Genomic DNA, 25,738 nt, shown 5'->3' with positions numbered 1-25,738 from the left:
ACGGAATCACTCGCAGATAGACGTTGTTACAATCGTGAGGTGAAGTTATGGTCTGCACTACCTGCGTGTCAAAGCGCATTCGGGTACACTCGAGAGGCATCACTTCACTTTGAACAGTTCAGCAGGGGCATGTCCTTTTATAATAACGGCACCAGCAGTAGTACTACCAATTACTGGCCAAGCTTTTTATCGTAATATTTCCGAGCCGGTAAAGGGTACGAATAGCCAAACATCCCTACAAAACGCTGACCGGCTTTATATCATTCTCCTAGAAGCACCGTCGCCGGATAGCAGCCCAAACGGGATAAACTCGACGAAAGGTCTATTTTGTATGCGCGTAAACGCTACGAAACTACCGGAAGTTGATCCCAACGATGATGGTTACTCTTCAATGAACGAAGTTGTACTTGAGGAAGGGAGCGTTCGCGTAGGCTCGATTATGAGCTGCGGGATACAAGGAGTCGTGTGGATGAGTCTGTTAGCAGTTGTGTGTTTGTAGTTGCTGTATAGGAGTTGAATTTATCCAACAACTACGTGGTAGCTACAAGTGGTGCTTGACGAGGTAGTGTCAATTTACGAGATCATTTCTTCGTACTCTTACTGCCTAAGTGGAATACATTCATAACGAGACGATGACGTTTGATAACTTTATTACCCATCACGCAGACCAGGTTAACAATCACCATGCCGCCTACGGGAATGTCGGGTTGGGGTATTACTATCACCATATTGGGAATACGAACCACGTAACTACAGCTTCGGACAGACGTGTGCTGGATCTTCTACAATTTTATACTTAGAAGAGACCGTTGGGAATATTGTATGGTGACGTGGGGGCTGTCTTGACTTTCAATTCATCATTATTAATTACAGCAAAGCAAAGCAACCAATCTCCCGACCCAACAATACCACATCTTCCGTACCATAGGCGGCGCGGAAGCAAAATTGTCCACACGGCACACGGCATATGGCACAGCACAAGATAAGGCTTTTAGCCCCCTCTACTAGCCAGGCTAGTACTTGGTGTAGTCATTCTTATCGAAGTCCCCAAAGTCGATTTCGGCATTATTATACCTATCGTTGTAATTCACAATAGGCGCGTCCTCCTCAACCTCGAGCGGCTCGGCTGGAGACTTGGTCTTCTGGAGTCGCTCGTGGTTCTCGATCAAGGCGTCGAAGGAACGGGTGAGAGGATCCGACCCCAGTTGAAAGACTGATGCGTCTTCGCTAAAGTCGTAGGAGGCGATAGCCTCCTCCGAAAGCTTTAAGCTGAAGGATCGCGTCAGCGGGTACGCCTCCAGACGTTTGTCCTGGAAGTGCGTTGCTAGGTGCACCCAGTTAAACTCCTGAGAGCGGATAGGCGGGAGACCTGAGCGACACTCGACCAGGAGTCCAAAATGAACGCCAATGGTCAAATTATATAGCATAGGGCATTCGTCATAGTTGTGCTCTTTTGTGTTGTGAAGCATACAACCGGAAACGAAGCCGTCCTCGTCTACGGGGCCGGGACACCGGCTCAGGGTGTGGTCCGGCTTCTTGCAGTTTCCACAGAGGACCGCGGGAAGGAAAGACGGGGCACCAGCGGGAGGTTGGAAGGTGAAATCCTGCTGAGAGGGGGCGTTCTGGCCTGCGCGACCATTACCGCCCTCGCTCTCCGGAGCCGGAGCATTCCCCATTTCCGCGTCCTGCACGCGGCCCAAAGCGGCAGCTCGAGCAGCCCGGCGCGCACGCCTTCGCTGACTCTGGCTTCTCCTCTTGTTCTTCTTCTCTTCCGCCGGGGGGACCAGTAAGAGCCTTGGGCTGCTCCTGCTGCTCCTGCTCCTCCTCCTCTTCCCCCTCCTATTCCGGCTCTCCGTCCACCTCCTGGCCTATAGCTCGTGTGTTCTTCCTCTGGAAGCGGGCACCGTCGCGAATGCGATTGAAGCTGACCTGAGTCGGCGGAATATGACCACCGTTCAGGTGCTTCCAGAAGGGCACCAGCTGCTCTTCGAAGACTTTCTCTTCCCCAATCCTGGCCTTCACGTAGTCGTGTCCAGTTATGGCGAAGTTCATGGCCGGGTTGGGGTTGAGGTCGGTCATGTCGACGAGCCGACCGCGTTTATAGTGCATCTTCACTTCGTTGTCCCTTGCTATCACCAAGCGTCCGGAAAAACCGCTCGCCGCGGGGTTATCCAGCTCTTGGGCGGTACGCTTCTTCTGCACGACGACGCCATCTACGCCAGCAACTTCGATCTCGTTCTTCTGCATTACAGAGATCTGACCTTCCTTTCGAGATGCGGTAATCTCGTCCAGGGATCGGTCGGTCTTCGAAGAGTTCGAATATGCCTGTAGGGTGTCACGCACGTTAGCGCTGGACTGCCCTGAACGAGAGGGTATATTCACATTCGATTCTGCCATAGTGATTATGATGATGATGGTGGTCGTGGTCGTGGTAATGGTGGTCGTGGTCGTGGTAATGGTGATCGTGGTTGTGGTGGTCGTAAGTGATGGCAGATCAGAGGTGCGTAGAGTGTTGTTGATGAGAGAGGAGAGAATTTAGAATTTCGAAGGGATGAAAATAATTTTATTATGCGTAGAGGGCGGTGTGGTGCATCTGCCGCCGGCGGGGTTGGTGATTCCCTCACAGAGGAAGCGTGCAGTGTACCTGTCTAATATACATAAGGTAGGTACCTGGTAGGTACTAAGGTAAGTACATGATAAATTCTACATTTCCTTTAGTTGAATTTCGCTTAGAAACCTTACATGCGAGACCAGTTCATTCCGGCATTACTCCCGTGGCTTATCAAGAACCAACCGTCCCTTTAAACCTTGGTAGCATTTCTCTCGCGTGATCTAAAGGTTTATATTTATGTGCTTAATATCATCCACTGACTTTTACAATATAACTAGCAGAAATCGTGTTTAGGAAAAGATTCTATGTTAATTATCTCGTTTACATTCTTCTCACTTTAACCACTTTCAACTGTACTTAACTTTTCCTTCTTAAGTTTAAAAAATGGTAGGCGTTAGTATGAACTATTCAGTAATGGCTGGTGTGGGTTATATCTTCGTAATTTCAACTCGACTTTTTATAAAGACCCGACGGGCGTGTAAAAGCAGTAAAGATCAGTTAGCTTGACCCTTACCCTGTAATACCCCTGCCAAGACATAGCGTTATACGAAGTAAAGATAAGATAAAAGATCCACTCATACTACTTTATTTTAACAACGTCGATATAAACCTACTTTTCAACATATAATTACCTAATTATAAACATTTGCTACTTTAATCCAAGAGAGTCGTAATACGTGGTGCGTCAATTATGTATTAATAGCTATCGTTTAGGTTAGGTAGGTATTTCGTAACTAGCTATTTGTACATCTCGAATGAGGATATGGTAGGATGATGACGAAGTCATAGCAGCTCCTAGAGTTGTTAATGAATCTCTATAGAATAGCCTAGTCTTAAATCGAGATAGAATTGCGGCGCTGTTCATTCTTGTAGGCGATATCAGCTACAAGCGCACGGGCGGATCGTCGATTGATGAGGATTGCGGGGTCTCCCTTGTCTACGAAGTCGGTCAATTTCCTAGCCTTCTCTTCCATAGAAATGTCCCCCCCCGAGAAGCTTTGTAGAAACCTCGTTGGCCAAGCGGACCATCTCTCGGTGATAGGCGGCTTTCCTCCTCTGCCTTGTTCACTCCGGCTAAAAAGTTTTGGTACATCTTGTAGGAGGGATAAACCTGCGTAGGTACTAGCATTGTTGACTGATAATCGTGAAAGGGGTTAGTAATTTATGGGAAGTCGAGGGTTACAGCAAAGCCACTCTTGAGGACTTGCTTCTCGGGGGGAAATTGGAACCCTACCGAGACGTAGGTACGGAGATGTCAAAGGTTTTTAATTCTATATTTCAGTAACTGATAGTGTAGAATAAGCAAAGTTCCCAGATAGAATACAGAAGAGCTATCTAAGATGTTAGCAGAAGAGCTAATTTGCTAATGATCAGTGCTCGAGAGGACTGTAAATAAAAAGGAATTCTTCCACGGGGAGAAGGGAGGGAACCACTAGGTGCATCAGCCAATGATTATTAAACGATGAATGCTACCGAAAATATAGACTTGAAGTATAAACTTCGAAGTTCTATATTTATATTGTCCATAGACATAAACTGCTTTAAGAGGTCGAGGTAGTTGAAATATTATGTCTCGGATTTTATACCATTTTAACTCTCAAGTGTACGTCTGCATACGGCGAGCTATTATTGCCATGAATCAAAACGTGAGTTTTTGCTGTCGCATATTACCTCTTAAGACCATTTCAGAATAAACCTCTTCTCGCTAGTGTTAGTATTATCGAAATCCGTTCCTATGGAACTCCCAGATTTATCACCGGGTTTAATCTAATGCTGACTTCATCGAGACGAGTAGAGAAAATGACCAATAAATCATTCGCCACATTCCCCTATTGGATAGAAGCACGGTATAAATGTAGGCGATGGTACTGGTGGGAATATAGCTGTCATTGCTTTGATCTTGGCTTTCCCTAGCCATTATGACTATGTACACGGCTTGTTTCTTAAGTTTACTTCCTCTCGGCGGCGGTAGGCTCCCACATCGTAATCTTCGACTTTGATCTACGAGGATGTTAGTAGACGCTCGGATACAGGGTTGTAGTAACGCACGTGCTATACGGCTTGTAGGCTCCTCGTGTTGCAGTATAGTTGAGAATAGTCTTCGCATCGGTATCCTCCCACACTCGCCTCTTGTATGCAAGCAGCGGGTCTTGTGAAGGTGGTTTGTCGACGGTGTAGGCCATCCAGGCGTGCCAGCCTGGCTCAATCTGGGCCCTGAACTCCGGTATTAGAGAATAGCCCGGGAACCTGATTCTTAGGGAATACATACGTGTCGAAGTCGGAGCTCTTGTAGTCCACCCATCTGGTTCGTACTGCACTTTGTTAGTCTCCCTTATTGATCGATCCTAGGTTATAACGACGTACGAGGCAGTTCTTCGTTGTTCTCGAAATATTTATTACCAAGACGGTCAACGCCGATTAAGGTACCGGCTTTCGTGTCGCCTGCGTCGCGTTAGTGTTTGTTCTCCGTCTTCATATTTTGGCTAAGCCGTACCGATGTTCTATTTCAGGAGAAGCGGTCGTTAGTTTCGAATGAATAGCTCAATGATATCGAGGGTTAACGCACTTGGAGCTGGTGAAAGTAGTCCTGGTCGCAATTAATGTTAGCATTAGTCAACAAAGCTCGGATTAAATAACTGACCTTTATTCCTACTCGCCATAAGTTGGTCAGGGTTCTTGTGATGGTCGACATGGTGGGCGAAGCTCAATGGGACTTCAGCCACCTTCAATGTTGCTGTCGTAAATGTAAGAGACGTTTAATTCGAGGTCATCGCATCGAAGGCGCCATTCAATTGGGCGGAACCAATCCGCCTTGGTCCAGCGGATATTCATCGGACCGACCTGCTGTATCTCTATTGGAGGTATCTCAGTACCTAATCTAACGACGTCATTTTATAGAGATGTTTATCGATAAGACACTAGTCGAGCAATTGGAAGCTTTTAGAGCGCAAAATTCAATCGGGTCGCAACTCTAGCTTCTACATAGCTTCTAGCTTATAGCTTCTAGCTCACGAATACGTTATTATGAACTATTTGATTCTTTCTCGGTAATTGCCATGATAGCTCGAGGTGCTCCGCGATGCTGCTTAAAGCTGCGACCTACTCTTGCTCGTCCCGCGAGCCAATACAGCCAGCAATGGTGTCGTCGATATTCCATACCTTCGAGTCCCATGCCGACAGGTAGCGCTTCCAGCTCTACCGGAATGTTGGCGCCATTCGTAAACGAGTTGGACAGGATCGCGCCGTCATTCCAGATCGACGGTTCGCAGATACAAATCATAAAAACCCCTAGTGATTTCTATGAGACACTTAAGGTCGGTGATATTCCCTCGGCCTCGGGAATGGAGTGAACAGGACTAAGTTGACATTGCTAGGCCAGAATACGTAGCGCTAAGAAAAGAATATTTCTATCTACTCTCTATATTGGGAAATCAGAGAAGGAACTGGTATATGCCTGGACTGGTCTATAGTTGTAAATATTAATGCTAACTAGAATTGAGATTGCGACGCTCCAAGATGCCCTTCGCGCGAACCCCGAGTTGAAATTAAGCATCCTTACGGACGCCCTTCGTGGAACTCGAGAAGCACCTAATCCGTCTTGCGCCTCTCTTCTCGCTCCTCTTGTTACAGAGTTCGGCTCGGATCGCGTTGAGATTCGAATGTACCATACGCCGAACCTGACAGGTTTCCGGAAGAAGCATATACCAAAGCGCATCAATGAAGGGTGGGGACTACAACACATGAAGCTATATGGAATTGACGACGAAATAATTCTCTCGGGGTAAATTTTTTGTTTTATTTATTTTACAAGGGACATCTAGCTAATATCATCCAGCGCGAATCTTTCGAACGACTACTTCACCAATCGCCAAGATCGGTATCACCTGTTCTCTTCTAGTGAAGTGACGAACTATTTCTGGAAACTTTATCAGGGCGTCACATCACTCAGCTTTTTGGTAGAGCCGACGAATGATAATCCTGCAGGTTTTGAACTGAATTGGCCATCAACTAACACCGCCCCATCCCCTCTGGATCAACCTGCCGAGTTTATCTCAAAAGCTACACCACTTGTAAGTAGTTTGATAGCCCGGAATGAATCCCTCGATAGCGTCGAGTCTCAAGACCAGGGTTCGCCTATATCGCGAAACACCAAAGTTTATATGCTTGGCCAGCTATCACAGCTTATGAAACCAGATTCGTCAACTGAGCTTCCAGTGATGACGCATATCTTAAAAACGCTCGCGGCTCCGGAGTATGCTGGTTCATCGTGGACTTTCACGGCAGGGTATTTTAACCCAGCTCCGTCGCTTACGAATCTTCTGCTCTCGACGGCTTCGCAAAGTAACGTAGTCATTACGGCGTCTCCATACGCAAATGGATTTTACAAGTCAAAGGGAGTATCTGGGCTTTTACCTGATGCGTATACCCTGCTCGCCCGAAGGTTCCTTCGTACGATCAAAGAGCGAAAGCAGGATTCTTCAGTGGTTCTCAAAGAATGGAGGAGAGGCACTGTCAATGAACCAGGTGGGTGGACATATCATGCTAAGGGGCTATGGATAACCTTTCCGAATGAACGGGACCCAGCGATTAGCATCATTGGAAGTTCCAATTATACGAAACGCAGCTATTCCCACGACCTTGAAGCCGGCGCTTTGATCGTGACGGAAGACGGCGACTTGAAGAAGAGGTTAGGCGATGAGCAAAAGTGGCTACAAGAGTACGCAAGTCCTGTGACATTGGACGACTTTGCGAAAACCGAAAGGCGGGTCGGGTTAAAAGTCAGGATTGCAATGTGGATTGTCAGTCTCGTCGGTGGCGCGCTCTAATGATCCGGGCCATATTGGAGCTAGGATATTCGCGATGCAGACTCCAGTCACGTTGGGCGGCGAACCCGAACATTAAAAAGCTCGCGATTCTCTTTACCTCGACGGATCGACAGCGAAATGTATGCTATTAAGTGATAAAATGCAAGAGGACGATCATCTGATCGCCAAGAACAGCTTCGGAACTAAGGTCTGTCTCCTCAAAATCCATAGGCGGAGCCACAACCTCCGCATTTGATCTCATCACCACTACAATGATACCCATTATAGATTATAAAAAACAGTTCAATACTTGTGCCTGGATCTATCGCCTAGTTTGGCTGGATCGTAGTCTTCTAGTAGTAATTTTCTACGGTTGATTCGAGATGTGATCCGAAATTCCGGGTCTCAAGACGAGATTGCGCCGACGCGGCCTGATGATGTACAAATTATATCGTTTCTATCCCTAGGAATGGGCATCGGGCGTCGCTCATCCACCCCCCATTAGAGATGCCAATTAATTAATACCAGGGACTACTGGTCGATCATTTTCTTGCGTGTACGCAGTCTAACTTATAAGACGTACTTGGTCCCCATTTGCGAGCGACCCATTCAACTCCTATCTACTCAGAAATTGTTCATAGAACTTACCCAACATGAAGTATTCGGTTCTATTTGCTAGTTTAGCCTCCACGGCGTCGGCAACAATATTTTATGCCGGTGTCGCGGAGTCTGGTGGCGAATTTGGTGTCTGGAGCGCTGATGCCAAGAAGGGTACCGGCTTACCGGGGACATTTGGCGTCGACTACCAATTCATCAACAAGGCGGGTATTGATGTTCATGTAGATGAGAACCACCTCAATCTCTTCCGTATAGCCTTCTTGCTCGAGCGAATGGCCCCCGTTGCGACTGGTCTCGGCAAGATTTTTAACGAGACCCATTTCGATTACTTCAAGGAGGCAGTCGATTACGTGACAATCACCAAGGGCGCCTATGCGATCTTAGATCCGCACAACTACATGCGATATAACGACCCGAGCTCCCAGCCTTACAGCGGCAGCGTGATTGGAAACACCTCGGATTCTACCGCCGCTACGACGGAGCAGTTCGGAGAATTCTGGGGCGAGTTAGCCAGCCGCTTTGCGGATAACGAGAAGGTCATCTTTGGGCTGATGAACGAACCGCATGACATGGAGACCAGCCTCGTGGTCAAGAATAACCAGGCTGCCATAGATGCTATTCGTGCCGCCATTGCGAATAACTTGATCATCCTACCTGGTAACAGCTGGACGGGAGGTCACGCGTGGACTCAAGGCCCGGATCCGAACAGCGCCATCATTCACCAATTCACCGATCCGCTTAACAACACGGCGATCGATATCCACGAGTACCTTGACGTAGACTATAGCGGTACCCACAGCGAATGCGTTAGCGATCCAGCGACCAACTTGGCGGATGTAACGAAATGGCTGAAGGTTAGTAAACTCGTCGCATACTGCAAATTGCCAGCGGCGAATTATCAGCTAATTCCTTCAATAGGAGCACAACCTTAAGGCCTTTGTTACCGAATTCGGCGGGCACAACAATACGGGATGCGCCGACATGCTGACCGACTTCGTCAATTACCTAGCGGACAATGAGGAGTACATCGGCTGGACAGCGTGGGCGGCAGGCCCATTTTGGGGATCCGCCAGTCCCTGCTGCACGGACTCCCAAAACTACGGCAGTTTCGAGCCCGGCAGCAAGGCTGCCGATGGTGGCCCGAGTCTGTACGATACTATCTGGCTTAAGGTGCTGCAGCCACTTGTACCTAGCAAGCTTCAGTGGAAAGGAAAGGCTAGCGTCGAGGGAGGAGATTTGACCGAGTTCCCGGCTTAAGCGTTGCGACTGGTCTCTCGGGACTCTGCAGCAGCTGCACCTCTCATCACGATGCTTTCGGGGCGACGATGCAACTGTATATAATTTGGCCGCTCTAATGCTCGTCATCTCGATGTCTTTGAGTGAGAATGTGTCATTCGAGTGCCGCTCCGTATACGCCTGCCAACGTAGGTGACCTATCTTTAATGGATATCGGAGATTGATATGCATCTGTCGCAGTTCGATAGACTCAATTCGCATGTATTAACATTTAGGTAAAGAGTAACAGTGAGATCTAACTGCGAGATCACGGATAGCTGTTGTACCGAGAAACCCTGCATAATACTCATCTATGCCGTGTTACTTGGAGAGTCTTTCTCATTTGTGCGGAACGTCGCTCATCCGCTCTCCACTAGTCCCGATCCGCCGGATACCTTACCTCCACCACGGCAGGGTCCGCCGCATGTCGGTTCCCGCCCCGGATTGGGAATGTTCCGTTTCAATAAGTCGCCTTATGATTGGCTGTTGGGCCGAATATTAATTTACTTTTGTTCCACGAGACACTGGTGCGTCATGAAACATGTAGCTTAGGTTGCCCAGGTAGGTACCTAAGGTAACCAGAGGAAAATCGCTCATCTTTAAACAAATTCGTGGTAAAATGCTTGGCATGTTTCTACAAAGTTTTGGCTTTGCTAAATTGAAAATTTTAGGCCGTCGACGTGCTTTATGCTACCTAGGTACCCATTGTGTATTAAATGCGTTGCCGTCGTTCCTAATGTTACTATTTTGAGGCCAGCAGTACACGCGTACAATGATACGTCGGAATTCCTAACCGCAACCCTGAATCGGTAATATTCTTTATTCTCTTAACCTAATATTATTTTCTAGTCTAGAGGGATCGGCGTTTCATTCCGAATATTGTCATTAAAAGAGACGCTAAGTGATATAGGATTACTGATTTCAGAAATGACATGAGCTGCATCATTTATTACCTATTACCATCCCATCTATCTGGTATATTCTCACCATGATCTTTCTTATAGTAGATACACGATACCCAGGCTAGATCAGCTTTGAAAAGAGTTTGTATCGAGCTATTCGCTTTGCTAACTATTAGATATCTTGCTAGCATATTCAAAAGTGTCTTTTTGAGTACTCGTTAACTCTATTGCCGCGTCCTCAACGTCGTTATAGGTGTACCTCAAGACGAGTGCCTAAACCTCCTCAGTCTTTGCACTACCTCTATTTATATATCTAAGATGCCATACACTGCACTATTTCACCTCCTTGCCCTATATATCACCAGAGGAGCCTCCTTTTCACAATACGTAATCCCGCATTCACACGAGGTCTGTGTATCTCAAGACTCTCCAAATCAGCATGCTCAACAATACCCAACACTTGTTAGTGGGAATCTAAACGGAACTACATTAATCGTGCCCATACCTCTTGACATCGCGCGTCGGGCTATCCCTAATGAGTATGGAATTCTTGAGGAGGCGTACAGAACGCTTCTACCTTCGTTTCCTGATGGGATGTATCCAATGATGGCGCAGATAGTGCACGATCATGATCTCCAACTGCCCGCTTATAACGCTTCCTTACCAGACTTCTCAGTAAGCGCAGTTATCTTCTCGGCATTCGTTGAGAATTCTGTTAACGACGTCTTTACTTAACAGCGTGCTTCTCTCGAGTTTCCGTTCTTGGATATATTCGGCGGTGGTCATACTCCATTCCGCTGGGCCGCAACTTTCATGATTTCGGCAGAAAACAATCTCGCCATTAAGGGAGCAGAGAGCTACGGCGCGGATGTTTACCCGTCGATATTTGATCCGCCTTGTGACGCTTACAAGACCTTACCTAGCGGCACTGCATATGCGCATAGCCGGAGCAGCAACAAGACACGGGATAGATATATGACTATAGAGACGACACAATCTTGGGGGAGTGTTCCGTACCCCCTAGGCTTCGTCAAGAGCATCACCAACCAGCCCGTTTTTGCAAACACCCAAACTTGTGATTACTACACGAGACTGTTCAACACGACGCATTCGAGTAACGCGGTGCCAGTTGTGGGGAGTGTAAGCACGAACATGGAACCATTTAAAGAACCCAAGGCATGGAGCGGTGTATACGGATGGCGACTAGCTACTCCGTTTCTAGAACCTCCGGCTTTTTCTGAATGTAAGCCGACAACTTGAATCTGTTGTGTAAGGGTCACAACTTGTTAGTACACCTATAAGTCTTACGACGGGGATAGTCGGAATCAAGCACCGGAGACACACTCGTTGGTAGGTAGCATTGCCTACCTCTATTGGATTTTCAAGACGCCAGGAAAGGATATTGGATCTCTAGATATAATGTATAATTATATCATTTACTAAATATACGAGTTGGCGTCGCGAGCAAGAAGTGGGAACACAACAGCTGTTCGCCGAAGAACTGTACAGTACATGAGCTCATTTAAACTAGACTACTAATACAGCTAAACACTCCATACCTACGACCTTTCAGCGGTACGAAGAATTAATAGTAAGCTCCTTCTAAATATAAAAAGGGGGACAGATGTACTCTAGTTAACACCAACACCATCTGGCGATTGCGGATATGATAAAGAATGTTTTAAACCCGAAATAAGTCTATGTGTGAAATATTATTGTTGCTACTAATACAATACATTCCGGTAGAATTCCGCCACAAATTATATACCCCCATTTCCCCAATCTAAGTCCAGGTAAAGCGCAGATAATTGCCAGCTCGAGCCTCTCCATGAGTCGTCTAGAGTACTCAGCTAAGGGACGCAGTTCTAACTAATATCCCGTCTCTCCTTATTCTTCAAATTACTCAAACTGCCCAGAGGCTTCCAACTCCTCCAGGTCATCAAGCCCCCTGCGCTCGCTACCCTTAAGTTCGTACTGCCTGAGCTCCTCGGGAATGTCCGCGTAACTAGCCTCGGCTTCAAACAAGTCGTTAAACTTTTGCTTCACGTCTGCAGGAACTGAATCGTCGAATTTGAATTGGTGATCGTCAAAAGCAACGGTGTCGGGTTCAACAGAACTCTCCGCGCTGAGCCCTTGGAGCTCTTTGGGGATCCCGTTTCCACTCGCGAGATCGCGCTTGCTACAATAGTTGCAGTCCATCCATAAAGATCCCCTGCAGTTGGCCGCGCCGATACAGAATCGCGAGCCGGAACCAGAGTGAGCGACTTCACCGCAATTAGTAGCGCCTTTCGCTTTGCAGATGGATCCGAGAGCGGTAGGGGGCATGCCCATGAATTCTGACGAGGAGACTACCCCTGAGCTGGTTGGGCCACCAGAGCAGCACTGCCAAGGTAAGATGCCGCTGCATTGCTTGTAGGTGGTTCCCTTGCACGACGTGTTCCTGAAGTTACGAATGGTCACTCCAGAGACTGACCCGGCGGCCATCGTTAAGGCAAGTACAAAGGCGGAGAAATGCATTGTGATGTGTAGTTTAGGGGACAGAAAACAGCTTAGATAAGAGGTAGCTTAGTGTAAGTTGCTTGATAGAAAGGTTGCTGAGTTGATAGGCAAGATGGGTTCTGAGTTGATTCAGAAGTGTGAGTGAGTGAGTGAGTGTGAGTGTGAGTGTCTGGTTTTTCACTCAAAACTCCGTGGTTCATATCCTATTTTATATATCTTCTCGACCTCCAGAGTTTACTGTCTAGAAACTCAACAATACTACACCGTCTATCTCGAGACTTCTTCCATTGAGTTGCCAAGCATATTCTTTTTTCACTAGGTTCCCCGGTTCTCAGCTCTCCGCCTCGAAGGATGCGGTAGAGAATGTAGATCACATTGTAAATGAAGGCACAGAACCCAGATAACCTAGGGTATTATTATGGTCTACTTCTTACGAGTTGTGGTTCTACGTGTTAGATTGTGTTATAACAACTAATAATGTTGTCATAGTAGGTTTTAGTCTTACGGCACAGCATCTTTGCCGCACTTGGAAAATCCACTGGACGGAGAATACTAAAAAAAAATTCAATTGGCTCTTCGCATGAATCAATTCATTTTGAAGGATTCTATGCTAAACCCAGCGACAAATAAGCCTTAGTCCGATAGTTTGTCTACAAAGTCCATTTATTTCCCTTTACGTATGTAGGTAGTTTGCCTAACGTAAGTTACGAGTGTTTGTGGGTCTTCTCGAACGTTTCCACGTATTAGTAACAAGGATCTTAGGATGAGTATAGGGTGTGGTAACTGGTATGCTGAATACGACGAGAGCCCAAGCGTCTCTCTTAATAGTATAGACTGCTCAAAATTAATAAGCTAAGATGTTTATGACAACTTTATAAACGGGGATCAGGCTGAATGATCGACATTCTATTAAAAATAAAATTTTGTAACATTGCTCTCACCGTCATAGCATAACTGCTCAGCCCAATAATTATGTCATAATATAATCCCATCGTACTGGTTCTCCAATCCCGTTCTCAATGCAATACAAGGCTGAGAAAAGCTAACTACTGTCTGATACTAGGAATATTGGCTTGTCTACTCCGAGATGACAGCGAAGCTCGCCTTTCCGCCGATATCGATCAATTATCGAAATCCGTATTGTATGTTTACCGCCTCACTGTTGACGAAAATAGCAAAGGTAAGGTTGTAACAAGTCAAGCAGTAGTTGGCACCGCAGAAGGTGGGTGGCAGAGTCTTCGTTGTAGTTTCAATCAAGCCTTTGTAAAAGTATGAAATTCTATATAAGGGTATTACTTCCCCAAGTTTATATCAAATATTCATCCAGAACAAGTCATCATCAATTAAACTCATCAATCACAAACAACATCAACTCTCACTAGCACTCGTACCATCACAAAGTTAACTGTATGTTATCAACTCGATCCCAAGTACCTAACGTAACCTACTTATACTAACTCTCCACAGCATCTTCAATAAGAACCTCATCAATTCATCAACATGAAGTCAATTACAGCAATCGTTTCGGTTCTCGCCATGATGCCCGGTTTGCTCGTCAACGCGTGCGATTGCCATCATAACAATGATGCCGGCCGATGGAAGGGTTCTCAAACCCCTGCCAGTGCCGTCGAAGAACTTTGCAAAGATGGAGGCACTTGCAAGGAAAATGGGTATGGAGCTAGGCTTTGTGTTGTGGGAGACGTCTCGCAGTGTCTCTGCGCCATTAATGCGGCCAAGAGCTGGCAGAGCAAGCATGGAGATTGGTTCCTGTGGTCTGGTATTAACTGTGGCGACTTGACTATCACTATGAACACCAATTAACTGGGACGTATATTTATGCGTACAGATGCACATACCTAGCCTGCCACCTCTATTTTATAACAGATAACATACTTTCGAATCATATATAGTTTTACAATTTACATTTTCAATCGCCCAAAGTTTGGATAAAAACCAGTATGCTGGAGGAACTGCTTAGCCTACTTAAATGCCATTAATTATCAGAACGATACTTCATCTAATGTTTGAAGGTAACTAGCACGTGAAAGCAACTCGTAAAAGTAAATGTCTGTAGCCACCTCTTATATTTTCATATCTTTACATCGTCATTATGTTTTGATAAAATGGGAAAAGTTTGGAGTCAAGGTAGCCTTGATAACTTTGTATTTGAGCCCATCAACCATTTCCGTAGTCAACGTATTAGTCTATCAGCTGTAACAGCTTTTAGGTGTAGGCACCTTGGATTATATTTGGATCTTGTACTGTTTAATTTCCATACAAGACAGCGGCAAGTAGTTCTTCAGCCGCTTGTTATCGATTTCGAAATATTAATAGCTAGGTACCTCATGTATTCGATTGTTGCTACACGTGGTTGTGCGTCACAAAACGTGGCTGAGTGGAATCGAAAGCGATGACGTAGGATGGTTGCAGGCATTCCAATAACATATATAAACATTATATAGTTGCGCTAAACTGTAACAAGTAATAAAATAGCAGCACGGGCCGCGTAAAAGTACCAGGGGGGCGAGGACCTCGAGATATAAATATACCCTCCATCACGGCCTACTTGCTACTCGAGTGTGTGTTTTCATATGAATATAACATTCGATCGACAAGATACTCAGCCTTCATATAATTTCCATTTAAACCAGATGGCGTCTCAACTACCAGTTGTCAAGCCTGACCGCGTCCTGAAAGAAGTGCAACCAGATATTATTTCCATCGACAATCACAAGTTTCGTATCAACTATGACGTTCCGCAAGAAATAACCGACCGTTTTGATCGTTTGGCAGAGCAGGACAACATCAAATATGAGGACATCCCGCACGATTTGAAGAAATACGAATTACACAATCCCCCGGGAGAGGAAGAGATGGAAGCATCTAGTGGTACTTATCTTGACATTGCTGGTCGCGAGTTTTACGTGGGCCCAGAGGCGCCAGAACACATTTTCGACCTTCTGGACCAACTGTTACAGAGAGACGAGGAGATTACGTATGAAGATATTCCGAACGAATTAAAGGACTATGAGGTGCCGGGTGCGACTTTGGGGAACTAAAATACGAGGACCAATTAATATCTCATCATTTATACCAGCTGGAAGTCCCAGTAGCTGCTATTATGAGGCCTAAAGAGTGTTGGCGGTCGATGCTAATAGCTAGAGCTAATGAACATAGAATGCATAAAATTTGAACGATTATTTGTGATAATTCTACTATATTTATTATGGCATGTTCTATTGTCTCTTAAAGTACAGGAATGTCTCACGAATGCTCTAGCTATAGCATAACGTAGTGACAAACGAAAGTCTCAAATTGCATGGATATATGTTTAGCTCTCCCAGAAGAATCATTCTATTTAAAACTTAATTGGCTGGTTCCTTACGTGTTAGGCATTGCAAATTTTAGAGAAGATATTTAGACTGCAGCGCTTAAGATCACACATATATTCCTCTAAATGAATTAAATATAACGATATTCACTATACCTCAAGTACCGTATCCGAGGTCTTATTATCCTCTCAAAACAGTGACGCTGTTAAATTTTAAGCAAATGGCCGAAAGGGTTCTGAAATCTTTTATGTGGTTAGAGTGCCTGTAGATCCTGAAACTTGCATTTTCTTTAAGCTGATGTCATCGTATCCAAGACACATCTGATATAGCTATATACGCGACCTACATAGTACTGATTTAACCCTTGTTTCTGTTGAAAGGTTAAAGAAAGGTTCCGGATACGCAAGTACCTAGGCCTCCTTGAAATAAGGCCGGCGAAGAATTTACATCTCATGATAGGGATAAGAACTTGCCGCAAATTTGATGTGCTCCCTACGATGGGCTCTTCAGTTAAACCAGGCATGTCGAAAGAGCTGGAGTGCCATTCGATGTTTGTTAATGTCTTACATTGACATAATGCATTGACTTTCAAGGGAGTTATGCTTTGCTAATGATGCAGACATCTTGAATCCAAATGCTTGGTTAAATTTTATAATGGCTTAAATTCCAAATCAAGTCTCACTTTCCTAACCTTAAGTAATTTATACCATGCATGCCTCCCTTGCTATTTATTATTGTCGTTCTATAACCGTATACAGAACTCGCCAATGTTGATTTAGTTGATCATTATTTTCGTCTGTCTATTCTGGTATAAGATTTTCGTAACTCTTAGATTAGAAGAAAACACTTTCTTGGTTCGTATGGTAAAAATTACAATCGACGATGTAGTTGTCCCTATCGTGCTACTATGGACGATCTTTTCACTGGTGTGTCTAAACCACATTCCACATCTTACTGAGTATTCAGTCATGTAATGAGCTGTTACAACCGTGAATTTCGATTTTCAGACTTATTCTTACGTATGTGGCTTATGCTGAGACTTACTTTAACTCTCATCATGCACCTGGCAGGCTGTTACCTGAAAGTTGTCGATGCTCCGGTCAAAAGGTGCTGCTATCGGATCGAAGCGTCATATATTTACCCTTACTATATAAGCTTCGACCAGCCCGTCTATAGATGAGAAGGTATTACCACACTCTCGGATATAATACCGGTTCCTCTATGCAGGTATCATAGATCTTAAGGGCCACCATTAGCCCGACTGGGGACATCCTCGGCAATTACCAAGGAGAAGAAATATTAATTACAACCAACATATCAAAACTTCGACGTCTGGCTTACGATAACAACAATGATATACCTCCTAACTACCCTTCTTGCTGCCGCGGCTGCGTCGCCTGCACTTGCAGATTTCACTATTTATATTGGAAAGAGTAACGATATTACCGACGTGGGCGTCACTTTTAGCTCAACGGAAATGCAAGTCCACGACCACGCACCGCTTAGTTGCTCCGATATGGGTCATGTGGTATCTATATCGGCTAGCAGTAACAACGATGCTAGTAAGGGTCGATGGGCGTGCGATGGGTGTAGTGCAAAAGCACCGAGAGACTGGGTCATCGACCGCTTTGAAATGTATAATAAGGACGATGCTGTCGGCCACTCGACGGACCATCCGGTTCCTCTATTTAATCAATCGACAGGAGCGGTCAGTACGTATACCCATGCCCCTTTTAATCTCTGATTCCTAGGAATTAACTAACAGATATCCGTAGCTTTATACGCGACTGGAAATAACAACTACGACATGAGGGATATCAACAACACATTCCTCGGTACATGCAACCGCCCGACCCACCCCCAAGAGATGGACTGCTGGCAGATTATCTCCGCTACGTTTCTCACGCATGTTTTTAGTTGTAAGTCCAATAAGCACTTAATGTTGGGCATATCAAATGAGTTAAAAGCTAATGTCAAATAGGTACAAGTGATCTTGTCCCGAATGACAACTTATGGGTCGAAGACGAATGAAAAATGATTCGAACGGGTTATAAGTTGATGCCACAGTGACGAAGTGATGACGGCGAAGTGTTTTGTTTATTTGATTAAAATAGAAATTCATGTTAGCTTATCGCTAGGGGGGTTTCCGGAGTATTTAAAGACGCAGACTTCTTCGTCTAACTCTAGATTTATTTTCTGGGAGCATCATAGCTAAGTATCAACTGGTATTGACCTTAGGGGTTTTTTGCTATCAGTTATTTGTATGTCTAGGGTGGGAGGTTGATGGATGTAAGAAAAATACCTACCAGAGTATGAAGATAGAAAGTGCCCAGTATATAAATGCTTCCTAGGTTAAAGGACTTCATAATAATTATATCATCTTACATCTAGCCATGTTGCTCGCGGTAACTCATCGAATATCTGGGAGCCGACAGGTAGATAGATAACTGCTCAATAATTGATGTTAGCCATCACTCATGTTTGAAAAGATGCCCCTTAGTAGCGCTTCTCTCACTGGTGGTACATTATAATAGTAGACGATCACCTCGTAGACGGGCAGTCGCCATACGCGCCTTAACCTCTGATATGAATCTGTCACAATATGTAAACTAACATGTGAATAGAACCAAGGTTATATTATCATGCTTTAGTAATTGAATAACCGAGTCATCGCAGGTACCTAGGTAAGGTTTAAACCACGTAACCACTGGTAAATAGTGCTCCATAAACACTGAAAGATGATGGTAGCCATAAATTACCAAAAATGAATTCATGTATATGTCAAACTCGTAGACCTATGATATATATTGCGTGCCTAATAAGTACTAGACTAGGTGTTAGTATTCGAACCTACTGGAACTCCGAGTTCTTGAGAAGTACTCCGGATTAGCCCCTTTATATCTGCCTCATCCATTGTCCTTAGCCCCAGTCGTTCGTTCCAGGACAACTTTTCGAAATCTTCACCGCCATAGCCCTTTGCGTACATCATCTGATAGTAGAAACTAGACCAACCGGATTTATCACCCTTTGCTAGCTTCTCTTCGGCTTCGGTGACCATGAGATCTATATCAAGATCCAGGATCTTTCCGCTTTCCACATCACCGAAATCAATACCTGTAACCTCAGATGCCAGCTTCGTCAGAAGACGCTCACTAACGGCGGCCGAATGGATGTAAACCGACTTATTCGCAGTTTCATCCAGGTATGCAGGGTCAAGAATCTTGACTACCGTCGCAGCAATATCAGGGAGTGTTGAGGTTCCGACCAAGAGGTTACCGCCATTATGAAAGATGGCTTTTTTCTCTTTGATGTTGGGACCTAACGCGCCTTGCTTTAGGCAGATCTCGAAGAATGGGCCATTATTCACAGAGGACCAGGTTGTGGAGGTGCCGTTATTCGCAATAGCAGATTCCAAGTACTCGCGGATTTGGGCCTTATCTTTAACTATTGGTAGCTGTCGTGATAGCGGGGTCTCGAAGTTGGTGCTGTACTCTGATGGAACAATCCGTTTCACAGCGGCCGCAATGGCAGCATCAATCATAATACTCTCTGTTGCGAGAGTAGGATCTGGGACGGCGCTAATTAGAGTTAGAGTCAAGTAGCTGAAGTGAGCCTCGAGAGACGAGACACAGTATAAAATTAATGACGACAGACCTGACTACGGCGTCCTGCCCTTTGAAAGCAGACGTCAAATCATCTTTGTTGGATAGGTCGACTTTAATGCTCTTGACCCCTGATGGAACAGGGTTGGTCGAACCCTTGCGTTGAATGGCAGTTACCACGAAGCCTGCCTGCGTTAGTGCAGCACAAATGTGTGCCCCTAAAGTACCAGTAGCCTGTGACACTTTTAGTACCTATGAATCAACATAGTATAGTCTTAATGATTACACCAAGAAGTGCCACATTGCGAATAGTTACGGCCATAGTAAGCGAAATCGAAAGTCGGTATGGAGATGTTACTGGAAAGAATAATGAGTTGATGTTGAAAACAATTCTTGATAACGGATGTGAGAGTCTGGAAGGTATTTTACATATAATATTCTGAGTACCTAAGTTAAAAGAAATCGATTTGTCATCGGTATGAGCTCGCTATTCATTGAACCCCGAGCTTCTTCTTCGACCGCTTCGGAATTTATGGAAAAGAGAAAAAGCCCGTGATTTATTATATAGATTTATCAGCAGTTGTAGATTCTCTAAACATTGCCCGATTTGCGTAATACATGTTCCTCTACGGATGACAAATTCGAGAATTAACCCTAGGTAGATCCCGCCATGAGACTCAATTATGAGACTCAAACTGCTGCGCTTTGATCCTCTAGTTTTACATCTGGTCGTAGATCGTAGATCGTATCGGATACACCGGAGACACCAATGCGTCGGATATGTTTAGATAGCTTGTTGCTTTCCATATATAGAATTCTGAACGAGTTCTCCTTAGTCCGTGGTAGGAGCATTGTCGCTAGGTCAGGAGAAAGGCACGTAAGTCCGGCGTGCCCGCGTCCGAACTCGTAGCTCCGTCACGGTACACCCCGTGCCGAGAATGCGGAGTTGGCTCCACTTGACAGAAGCGATAGGCAAGACGCAGCCACATAAGATCTAAGTCAAGCTATATACCGTGATTAAAAGATAATCCATCCCTGTCAAATGTTTTCGTTTAGAGCACATTGCCTTAGGTAGGTGCTTACCTTATTTTAGCATACTACTCACGAAGATCTCTTTAAGAATCTTCCCGGGCTAAATGCCTTGCACATCCCCAGATCCCTGTTGTCGCAATGCTGAGGCGAAGGTCGGATAGTGGCTCGTTCACTAAATCCAGGTTGCTTATCACTATATTTGTGGCGATGCCAGCCACTGCAACTTAGGTAGACATACATAGCAGGGCGGAATGCCTTCTGTCTAACAGGGGGGATCTGCAATTATTACTGGACACGAGCCTAAATGGCGGGGTGAACGGGGGCTGTTCATATTTTTGGTGCGCGAAGGTATGAAAATGACAGTTAAATAGTCACTTTTATGCCAAATATCCTTGGGGAAGTTGAGTTCAAAGCCTTAGCAGCATCAAATGTAAACATGACTTAGTTTCAATAACTGCAGTCTTTATTAGGAGGTAGTTACTAGGTGTAATCACTGGGCTAATGAAGAATAATAGTCAAATTAGAAACGCGCGTATCGAATAAGGGATGGTCGCATTAGGAACTCAACGTCGTGCAGTTGTGCAAAGAGCAGCCAAGCGCTAGGACCAGGACATGATACGAACTACGCAGGTTCATCCGGCATTAGGAGCTATGAGCAACTGATGCACGCCACGGAAGTGAAGAGGTTTGTTCTTGGCCTTTGAATTCTCGACTTTCGCCAAGGGCTGGGGAGTAAGAATATGAGGGAGAGACTTGGCCTCTTGGCCTGTAAATTTGAAATGATTTATTGTATAGGTACATACATAGTGCTTGGTAGCAGGGATGCTGTAATATGTATTGTACTCAAGACAAGGGGGATTCAGTAATGCCATCCGCCCATGTTAAATACATAAGGACCACATGTTGAGGCTTAAGGCTCAAGGCTCACTTTGCTATTTACGTTGCATTTAAAGAATCAATGGCAAACGCGTAGGTGTTGGTTCTTCTTGTAGTGTTTAATTCTAGTGTATTCTTTAAACCCTGTCGCAAATCTGTTTCAGTCATATTTTCTCCTCGCGCCATATGGCACGATCGATATTCGATAGATCCACTTAGCCCACACTCCTCTTGACGCTTGACGACAATAGATCTACACGAGGATGAAGGAAACGACGATAAAAGTTAAATACTAGGATACACAACCCTATCAGTAGATCAATACGATAGCAGTTTTCTGTATACCTTGCCTAACCTTCCTAACATACTTGACGGGACGTTATATGGAATAGACGAATCTGCTATGCGTAAGCAAACAGGCCAAGCTATCACTAACTACGTCTGGTGCGCTTAGGGGGTATCTTTGGTATTGTTTCGAATCCACCTGATGCTATGACCAGGAATAGGAAAGCCTCTAAAATCGACTGATTATGAGCCCAGCCGCGATGACTTCCTCGGCGCCAGGATCCAGGGGTTTCTATGTAATCTCAGTTTTTCTGGTTACTTAAATTGACAATAACCCAGTTGTCGATCAGATGTACTAATTGAAAGAGTTAAGCAGCGCTTCACTTCGCATTTTCGATTCTCATACTCATCTATAAATCTCAAGCATTTATCGATTCTATCAGCTTATAATTCTTAATTAAGTTACTTTTCTCGTCTTTCATCATGCCCGCTATTGATACCGGGCTTATTACCCGAGAGCTGCCTCAGCTCATCACCCGGGAAATGAGCAATATGAGCATCATCATGAAGAGGGAGGTTGACCATAGAGCGATTGAAACGTTTCTTGTGGGTAAGTGTCGGCTTGGTCTATTATACCATATCTTGAGTTGACATATTTAACCTAGCCTTTACCTGTATTTTTGGCGTCGGCGGTTGGATCCTCTGGATGGTCAAGCAGAAGTAGTCGATAACCGAAGCAAGAATTTTCATACGCAAATCACCCCCGACCTTACACCAAAACCTAGTCCTACTTCCTCCAGCGTCGGGGAAAGGAAGGCGATATACTATTAATACCCAAAATGTAGAAGGACATCTAGGCTACCGGCGAGCAGATGTACCACCATATATAAACGTCGTTTCGACGACATTAAGATACCCAACGTTGAGAAGATAAAGGTTATGGGCGCTTCCGTGTTTGTTATCACAGGGGACATGGTTACTCTATCAAACCGCAACTCTCGGCATAACATAGGTCTGTTACATAAGTCTGTTCGTGGAAGGACATTGCCAGCAATATGGATAGACCTTAGAGTTCAATTGAAGGGAAGGGAATGAAGAAAGTTGCACCACAACTTATGAGCATTTGTATACGCTATAGCTGAGATAGAGCTAAGCTAGCAACAGATACAGCACGACGAGAGTCAAATCTAGAACTTCACGTAAGCTTAATATCATAACAGAATTCCCCTTTATTCCGGACCAGCTATGAATATATTCAACATGCCAGGTATCACGTAGATGGATTTTACAACCCAATTCTAAATGGAGCTTAGTATACATCAGATGGTTGAATTGGGTATCCTCATAAATTGGAAAAGAATACGATAAAGTTAGTTGAACAATCTGTATTACTATCGCTCTATTCTGTTCCAAACTTCGTAGCCAATTTACCGCTCTTGATGCTTCTAACATGCTATGCTGAGTTAAGTACGGGATCGATGGCGCTTTACACCATGGGCATGTTGATTCCAGGCAGCTCAGTAAGCCCTATTTGCTAGTCAGAGGAACGAACTATAAACTTCGATGGTGGTAAAACTTACATCCGTCTTCGTCCTCAGACACAACCTTCTTCACGCTGCACTGCCTTGCCGCGTCGATGGCCTGGGTCTTGAGGTCTGCGCAGCGGGCACCCATGCAGCCAGAGGTGTCCATAGCCTTCTGGAGAGCGTTGCCCTTCCATCCGAAGACGTAGTCAGCGTGCTGTCCGTATCCGGTGTTGTCGCCTGTGCTGAGGTAGAATGGCTGAGATCCGTCGGTGGGCCACTCGTTCTTATCGTTGAACTTAGTGGTGTCCCAGACAACCTCTGGTAGTAAAAGAGTTATTAAAGCAATCATAAACTAGGACGGAGGAGCATAACTTACCGTACATGAGCTGCGGAATCCGGATAGGGTGAGTTGACGGGCAGGATCCTCCCAAGCTCAGGAAGTTGGCCGGGCCGGACGTGGGGTAGGCAACGTGGTCCTGGTGGTTAGGGCTGTCCAGGTTCTTGCCATCCCAGCAACTACGAATACTATTAGTCTTCCCCCGAGTTAAATAAATGCAAGGAATACGAAGGAACTTACGTGGGGAAAAGAATGTTGGATCGGATACCACCTGCGCACACCTTTTTGGGGAGAGCCTCAGAGTCGACGCTGTAATTATGATCAGCTAGAACAATTACTAAAAGGCGAGAATAACAATACTCACTTGTCGTCCATGCAGGGAGCACCAGTGTCACCTCCGTAGTTAGGTCCCGTGTAGCAACGGAAGCAGTTTTGCCTCTTCAACTTGGTGTCGGGCCTAGAGCGCGCCATGGCGTCACCAGAGAGCATACGGAAACCCTATTGAAATTAACAACAATTGCTACAAGAAGTTACTCGCGACTAGGTGATACTAACAGGCTTAAAGGCGGTGATCTGACCGGGCTGAGCCGAGACGTAGTACACAAGAATACCACCTTGTGTCTGTGTGCTGAACTGGTCGTTGAATTGCAGACTAATGAAGCATGAGCGGCTGACAGACAAGAAATCAACGAACTCATAGGGGTACGTACGCATGACCAAGTTGGGGAACTCGCTTATACGTGCCATTGCGAGCCTTGAAGTAGAGGTTGGCTGTCCAGTAGTTACTGAAGTCCTCGCCTAAATGAACGTAAGTAAGTGTTGTATATATTTCCCCTCGGTAAGAAACTTACTGAACTGGCAAGTGGTGCAGTCGGCAGTCGTGGAGACATCGCCAGTCGTCATCGAAGCGTTGAAGCCGTTTCCTCCCACAATTTGGTGAACGTGCGAGGAGGGTATTGCACCAGGGTTGACGAGAGGGTCCAACCTGTCGATAACGACGTTCGGGCATCCGAATCGTAGCATAGTAGTGCCACCGAAACCACCGCCGAACTGGGGGGCCGCTTCGGCGAAGGCGGCGAAGCCGAGGAGAGTAGTCCAAAACATTGTAAGAGAACTTTGATACTACGGATTGTGTTGGCTGATGATCAGAGTGTGAACTAGATAGAGCCCTTAGTTGGGCACGTTTGGATATATATAGATTTAGACACATGGCGGAAACGAATGACTTGCTTATTAACTGCCGAAGCATCAATGTTCTATTAATATTAACATGGGTGGTACCCAACTTATCGAGTTTCCAGAAAAGTCATCGTATGCTATCGTTCCTATACGCTGTGAAAGCTTAGAGGCTAATGTTCTCGGGCTAATATGCAACGCATTTCTGATAGGCCGGCACCGGGTAAAAAGACTGAGACATCTCCAGGATTTTGGGCAAAGAAAATAATCTAGCGGCCCCTTTTTACCGGGGATGGGATTACCGATGGCTTATGTATCTCTAACCTATCACTAAAACACTTGCTATTCCAAATCAACAATGCTCAACCAACATTGCGGGACAATATGCAAGTAATTTGAACCACTGGATATCATAAAAGAAGAGACAGAAGCCATACCATCCTACGTCACTGTACAGCCCGGGGGAAGTGGTAAGTACCTAGGTAGGTAGTCACAGGAATGAATCTTCGACGCAGGGTGGAGGAACATATTCGGGCCAACTTCAATATAGACACGATCTGTTATTGGTTCTTACTCTTGCCGGTGTTGGTCTAAGTGAGACTTAAATGACATGCTAGCCAATTAGATGGTTTATATTGGCGCAAACTCTGACTGCAGCCCTTATAGGAGGTGATATAGGTAAATTTCCTCAAACAAATACAGAATGGAGGATAGGAAGTCAGGGGTTGTACGGAAGACTTAGATTACTTCGGCGGCTCCGCGAAAGAACACGCGGCGTTCAAAGTTTTCTCTTCGTCATGGAATCTTCCACATATCTCCTAAATGATGAGCATCGTATTTCGGATATTCACGGCGAAATTTG

At 45.3% G+C, this 25,738-nt stretch overlaps 13 protein-coding genes across 13 annotated transcripts; 8 read left to right on the top strand and 5 right to left on the bottom strand.

Annotated features, from left to right (window-relative positions):
• The first annotated feature begins 309 nt into the window (after positions 1 to 309).
• On the top strand, positions 310 to 513 carry F4813DRAFT_350394 (uncharacterized protein). Its single transcript, XM_049242300.1, has one exon. It carries the CDS (start codon positions 332 to 334, stop codon positions 497 to 499), a length of 168 nt encoding a protein of 55 aa, XP_049102553.1. The 5' UTR covers positions 310 to 331; the 3' UTR covers positions 500 to 513.
• Positions 514 to 837: 324 nt separating this feature from the next.
• Positions 838 to 1,908, bottom strand: F4813DRAFT_350393 (uncharacterized protein). Its single transcript, XM_049242299.1, has one exon. It carries the CDS (start codon positions 1,674 to 1,676, stop codon positions 1,014 to 1,016), a length of 663 nt encoding a protein of 220 aa, XP_049102552.1. The 5' UTR covers positions 1,677 to 1,908; the 3' UTR covers positions 838 to 1,013.
• Positions 1,909 to 4,589: 2,681 nt separating this feature from the next.
• Positions 4,590 to 5,442, bottom strand: F4813DRAFT_350388 (NDUFA12-domain-containing protein). The gene is made up of 6 exons (XM_049242298.1): positions 5,253 to 5,442; positions 5,178 to 5,198; positions 5,106 to 5,112; positions 4,976 to 5,053; positions 4,881 to 4,923; positions 4,590 to 4,825 (listed from the first exon to the last, which is right to left on the bottom strand). Exons 1-6 carry the CDS (start codon positions 5,301 to 5,303, stop codon positions 4,624 to 4,626), a joined length of 402 nt encoding a protein of 133 aa, XP_049102551.1. The 5' UTR covers positions 5,304 to 5,442; the 3' UTR covers positions 4,590 to 4,623.
• Positions 5,443 to 5,541: 99 nt separating this feature from the next.
• Positions 5,542 to 7,753, top strand: F4813DRAFT_298403 (uncharacterized protein). The gene is made up of 4 exons (XM_049240726.1): positions 5,542 to 5,925; positions 5,986 to 6,057; positions 6,112 to 6,392; positions 6,447 to 7,753. The coding sequence occupies exons 1-4, from the start codon at positions 5,668 to 5,670 to the stop codon at positions 7,435 to 7,437; spliced, it is 1,602 nt and encodes a 533-aa protein (XP_049102550.1). The 5' UTR covers positions 5,542 to 5,667; the 3' UTR covers positions 7,438 to 7,753.
• Positions 7,669 to 9,457, top strand: F4813DRAFT_298410 (glycoside hydrolase family 5 protein). Its single transcript, XM_049240727.1, has 2 exons — positions 7,669 to 8,888; positions 8,953 to 9,457. Exons 1-2 carry the CDS (start codon positions 8,070 to 8,072, stop codon positions 9,289 to 9,291), a joined length of 1,158 nt encoding a protein of 385 aa, XP_049102549.1. The 5' UTR covers positions 7,669 to 8,069; the 3' UTR covers positions 9,292 to 9,457.
• A 656-nt stretch (positions 9,458 to 10,113) lies between these two features.
• Positions 10,114 to 11,634, top strand: F4813DRAFT_298506 (uncharacterized protein). The gene is made up of 3 exons (XM_049240728.1): positions 10,114 to 10,284; positions 10,400 to 10,886; positions 10,950 to 11,634. Exons 2-3 carry the CDS (start codon positions 10,530 to 10,532, stop codon positions 11,469 to 11,471), a joined length of 879 nt encoding a protein of 292 aa, XP_049102548.1. The 5' UTR covers positions 10,114 to 10,284; positions 10,400 to 10,529; the 3' UTR covers positions 11,472 to 11,634.
• Positions 11,635 to 12,110: 476 nt separating this feature from the next.
• On the bottom strand, positions 12,111 to 12,728 carry F4813DRAFT_400717 (uncharacterized protein; the record flags this gene model as incomplete). The annotated part of the gene is made up of 1 exon (XM_049248301.1): positions 12,111 to 12,728. One exon carries the CDS (start codon positions 12,726 to 12,728, stop codon positions 12,111 to 12,113), a length of 618 nt encoding a protein of 205 aa, XP_049102547.1.
• A 1,482-nt stretch (positions 12,729 to 14,210) lies between these two features.
• Positions 14,211 to 14,531, top strand: F4813DRAFT_386775 (uncharacterized protein; the record flags this gene model as incomplete). The annotated part of the gene is made up of 1 exon (XM_049246462.1): positions 14,211 to 14,531. The coding sequence occupies one exon, from the start codon at positions 14,211 to 14,213 to the stop codon at positions 14,529 to 14,531; it is 321 nt and encodes a 106-aa protein (XP_049102546.1).
• A 685-nt stretch (positions 14,532 to 15,216) lies between these two features.
• F4813DRAFT_350365 (uncharacterized protein) lies at positions 15,217 to 16,183 on the top strand. Its single transcript, XM_049242297.1, has one exon. It carries the CDS (start codon positions 15,302 to 15,304, stop codon positions 15,767 to 15,769), a length of 468 nt encoding a protein of 155 aa, XP_049102545.1. The 5' UTR covers positions 15,217 to 15,301; the 3' UTR covers positions 15,770 to 16,183.
• Positions 16,184 to 17,393: 1,210 nt separating this feature from the next.
• F4813DRAFT_386773 (uncharacterized protein) lies at positions 17,394 to 18,073 on the top strand (the record flags this gene model as incomplete). Its single annotated transcript, XM_049246461.1, has 3 exons — positions 17,394 to 17,754; positions 17,818 to 17,961; positions 18,024 to 18,073. 3 exons carry the CDS (start codon positions 17,394 to 17,396, stop codon positions 18,071 to 18,073), a joined length of 555 nt encoding a protein of 184 aa, XP_049102544.1.
• Positions 18,074 to 18,688: 615 nt separating this feature from the next.
• F4813DRAFT_350363 (NAD(P)-binding protein) lies at positions 18,689 to 20,096 on the bottom strand. Its single transcript, XM_049242296.1, has 4 exons — positions 20,074 to 20,096; positions 19,931 to 20,001; positions 19,697 to 19,878; positions 18,689 to 19,620 (listed from the first exon to the last, which is right to left on the bottom strand). Exons 2-4 carry the CDS (start codon positions 19,964 to 19,966, stop codon positions 18,873 to 18,875), a joined length of 966 nt encoding a protein of 321 aa, XP_049102543.1. The 5' UTR covers positions 19,967 to 20,001; positions 20,074 to 20,096; the 3' UTR covers positions 18,689 to 18,872.
• A 1,529-nt stretch (positions 20,097 to 21,625) lies between these two features.
• F4813DRAFT_298287 (uncharacterized protein) lies at positions 21,626 to 22,669 on the top strand. Its single transcript, XM_049240725.1, has 2 exons — positions 21,626 to 22,447; positions 22,503 to 22,669. The coding sequence occupies exons 1-2, from the start codon at positions 22,321 to 22,323 to the stop codon at positions 22,559 to 22,561; spliced, it is 186 nt and encodes a 61-aa protein (XP_049102542.1). The 5' UTR covers positions 21,626 to 22,320; the 3' UTR covers positions 22,562 to 22,669.
• A 538-nt stretch (positions 22,670 to 23,207) lies between these two features.
• Positions 23,208 to 24,923, bottom strand: F4813DRAFT_350352 (uncharacterized protein). The gene is made up of 8 exons (XM_049242295.1): positions 24,552 to 24,923; positions 24,411 to 24,498; positions 24,256 to 24,352; positions 24,065 to 24,198; positions 23,941 to 24,009; positions 23,740 to 23,879; positions 23,418 to 23,681; positions 23,208 to 23,364 (listed from the first exon to the last, which is right to left on the bottom strand). Exons 1-8 carry the CDS (start codon positions 24,802 to 24,804, stop codon positions 23,324 to 23,326), a joined length of 1,086 nt encoding a protein of 361 aa, XP_049102541.1. The 5' UTR covers positions 24,805 to 24,923; the 3' UTR covers positions 23,208 to 23,323.
• Positions 24,924 to 25,738: the final 815 nt, after the last annotated feature.

Source organism: Daldinia decipiens, assembly GCF_022478715.1.
Source record: "Daldinia decipiens strain CBS 113046 unplaced genomic scaffold F4813scaffold_6, whole genome shotgun sequence".
Lineage (NCBI taxonomy): Eukaryota > Fungi > Ascomycota > Sordariomycetes > Xylariales > Hypoxylaceae > Daldinia > Daldinia decipiens.
Note: the sequence above shows the minus strand (reverse complement) of the source record. Positions and strands in the feature narration are given on the sequence as shown.

What these genes read in the sequence shown, in the direction of transcription:
- F4813DRAFT_350394 (XM_049242300.1), top strand. Translation starts at nt 332, where the DNA reads ATGCGCGTAAACGCTACGAAACTACCGGAAGTTGATCCCAACGATGAT.
- F4813DRAFT_350393 (XM_049242299.1), bottom strand. Translation starts at nt 1,676, where the DNA reads ATGGGGAATGCTCCGGCTCCGGAGAGCGAGGGCGGTAATGGTCGCGCA.
- F4813DRAFT_350388 (XM_049242298.1), bottom strand. Translation starts at nt 5,303, where the DNA reads ATGTCGACCATCACAAGAACCCTGACCAACTTATGGCGAGTAGGAATA. An exon ending in TATGGCGAGTAGGAATAAAG is followed by an intron (nt 5,199 to 5,252) that starts GTCAGTTATTTA and finishes AATTGCGACCAG; the next exon opens with GACTACTTTCACCAGCTCCA. An exon ending in AAGAGCTCCGACTTCGACAC is followed by an intron (nt 4,826 to 4,880) that starts GTATGTATTCCC and finishes ACCGGAGTTCAG; the next exon opens with GGCCCAGATTGAGCCAGGCT.
- F4813DRAFT_298403 (XM_049240726.1), top strand. Translation starts at nt 5,668, where the DNA reads ATGATAGCTCGAGGTGCTCCGCGATGCTGCTTAAAGCTGCGACCTACT. An exon ending in GGAAATCAGAGAAGGAACTG is followed by an intron (nt 6,058 to 6,111) that starts GTATATGCCTGG and finishes ACTAGAATTGAG; the next exon opens with ATTGCGACGCTCCAAGATGC. An exon ending in GACGAAATAATTCTCTCGGG is followed by an intron (nt 6,393 to 6,446) that starts GTAAATTTTTTG and finishes AATATCATCCAG; the next exon opens with CGCGAATCTTTCGAACGACT.
- F4813DRAFT_298410 (XM_049240727.1), top strand. Translation starts at nt 8,070, where the DNA reads ATGAAGTATTCGGTTCTATTTGCTAGTTTAGCCTCCACGGCGTCGGCA. An exon ending in ATGTAACGAAATGGCTGAAG is followed by an intron (nt 8,889 to 8,952) that starts GTTAGTAAACTC and finishes TTCCTTCAATAG; the next exon opens with GAGCACAACCTTAAGGCCTT.
- F4813DRAFT_298506 (XM_049240728.1), top strand. Translation starts at nt 10,530, where the DNA reads ATGCCATACACTGCACTATTTCACCTCCTTGCCCTATATATCACCAGA. An exon ending in CTTCCTTACCAGACTTCTCA is followed by an intron (nt 10,887 to 10,949) that starts GTAAGCGCAGTT and finishes TTTACTTAACAG; the next exon opens with CGTGCTTCTCTCGAGTTTCC.
- F4813DRAFT_350365 (XM_049242297.1), top strand. Translation starts at nt 15,302, where the DNA reads ATGAATATAACATTCGATCGACAAGATACTCAGCCTTCATATAATTTC.
- F4813DRAFT_350363 (XM_049242296.1), bottom strand. Translation starts at nt 19,966, where the DNA reads ATGGCCGTAACTATTCGCAATGTGGCACTTCTTGGT. An exon ending in GCAATGTGGCACTTCTTGGT is followed by an intron (nt 19,879 to 19,930) that starts GTAATCATTAAG and finishes AAAGTGTCACAG; the next exon opens with GCTACTGGTACTTTAGGGGC. An exon ending in GGGCAGGACGCCGTAGTCAG is followed by an intron (nt 19,621 to 19,696) that starts GTCTGTCGTCAT and finishes AACTCTAATTAG; the next exon opens with CGCCGTCCCAGATCCTACTC.
- F4813DRAFT_298287 (XM_049240725.1), top strand. Translation starts at nt 22,321, where the DNA reads ATGCCCGCTATTGATACCGGGCTTATTACCCGAGAGCTGCCTCAGCTC. An exon ending in GATTGAAACGTTTCTTGTGG is followed by an intron (nt 22,448 to 22,502) that starts GTAAGTGTCGGC and finishes TATTTAACCTAG; the next exon opens with CCTTTACCTGTATTTTTGGC.
- F4813DRAFT_350352 (XM_049242295.1), bottom strand. Translation starts at nt 24,804, where the DNA reads ATGTTTTGGACTACTCTCCTCGGCTTCGCCGCCTTCGCCGAAGCGGCC. An exon ending in CTGCACCACTTGCCAGTTCA is followed by an intron (nt 24,499 to 24,551) that starts GTAAGTTTCTTA and finishes ACGTTCATTTAG; the next exon opens with GCGAGGACTTCAGTAACTAC. An exon ending in TCCAACATTCTTTTCCCCAC is followed by an intron (nt 23,880 to 23,940) that starts GTAAGTTCCTTC and finishes TAGTATTCGTAG; the next exon opens with TTGCTGGGATGGCAAGAACC.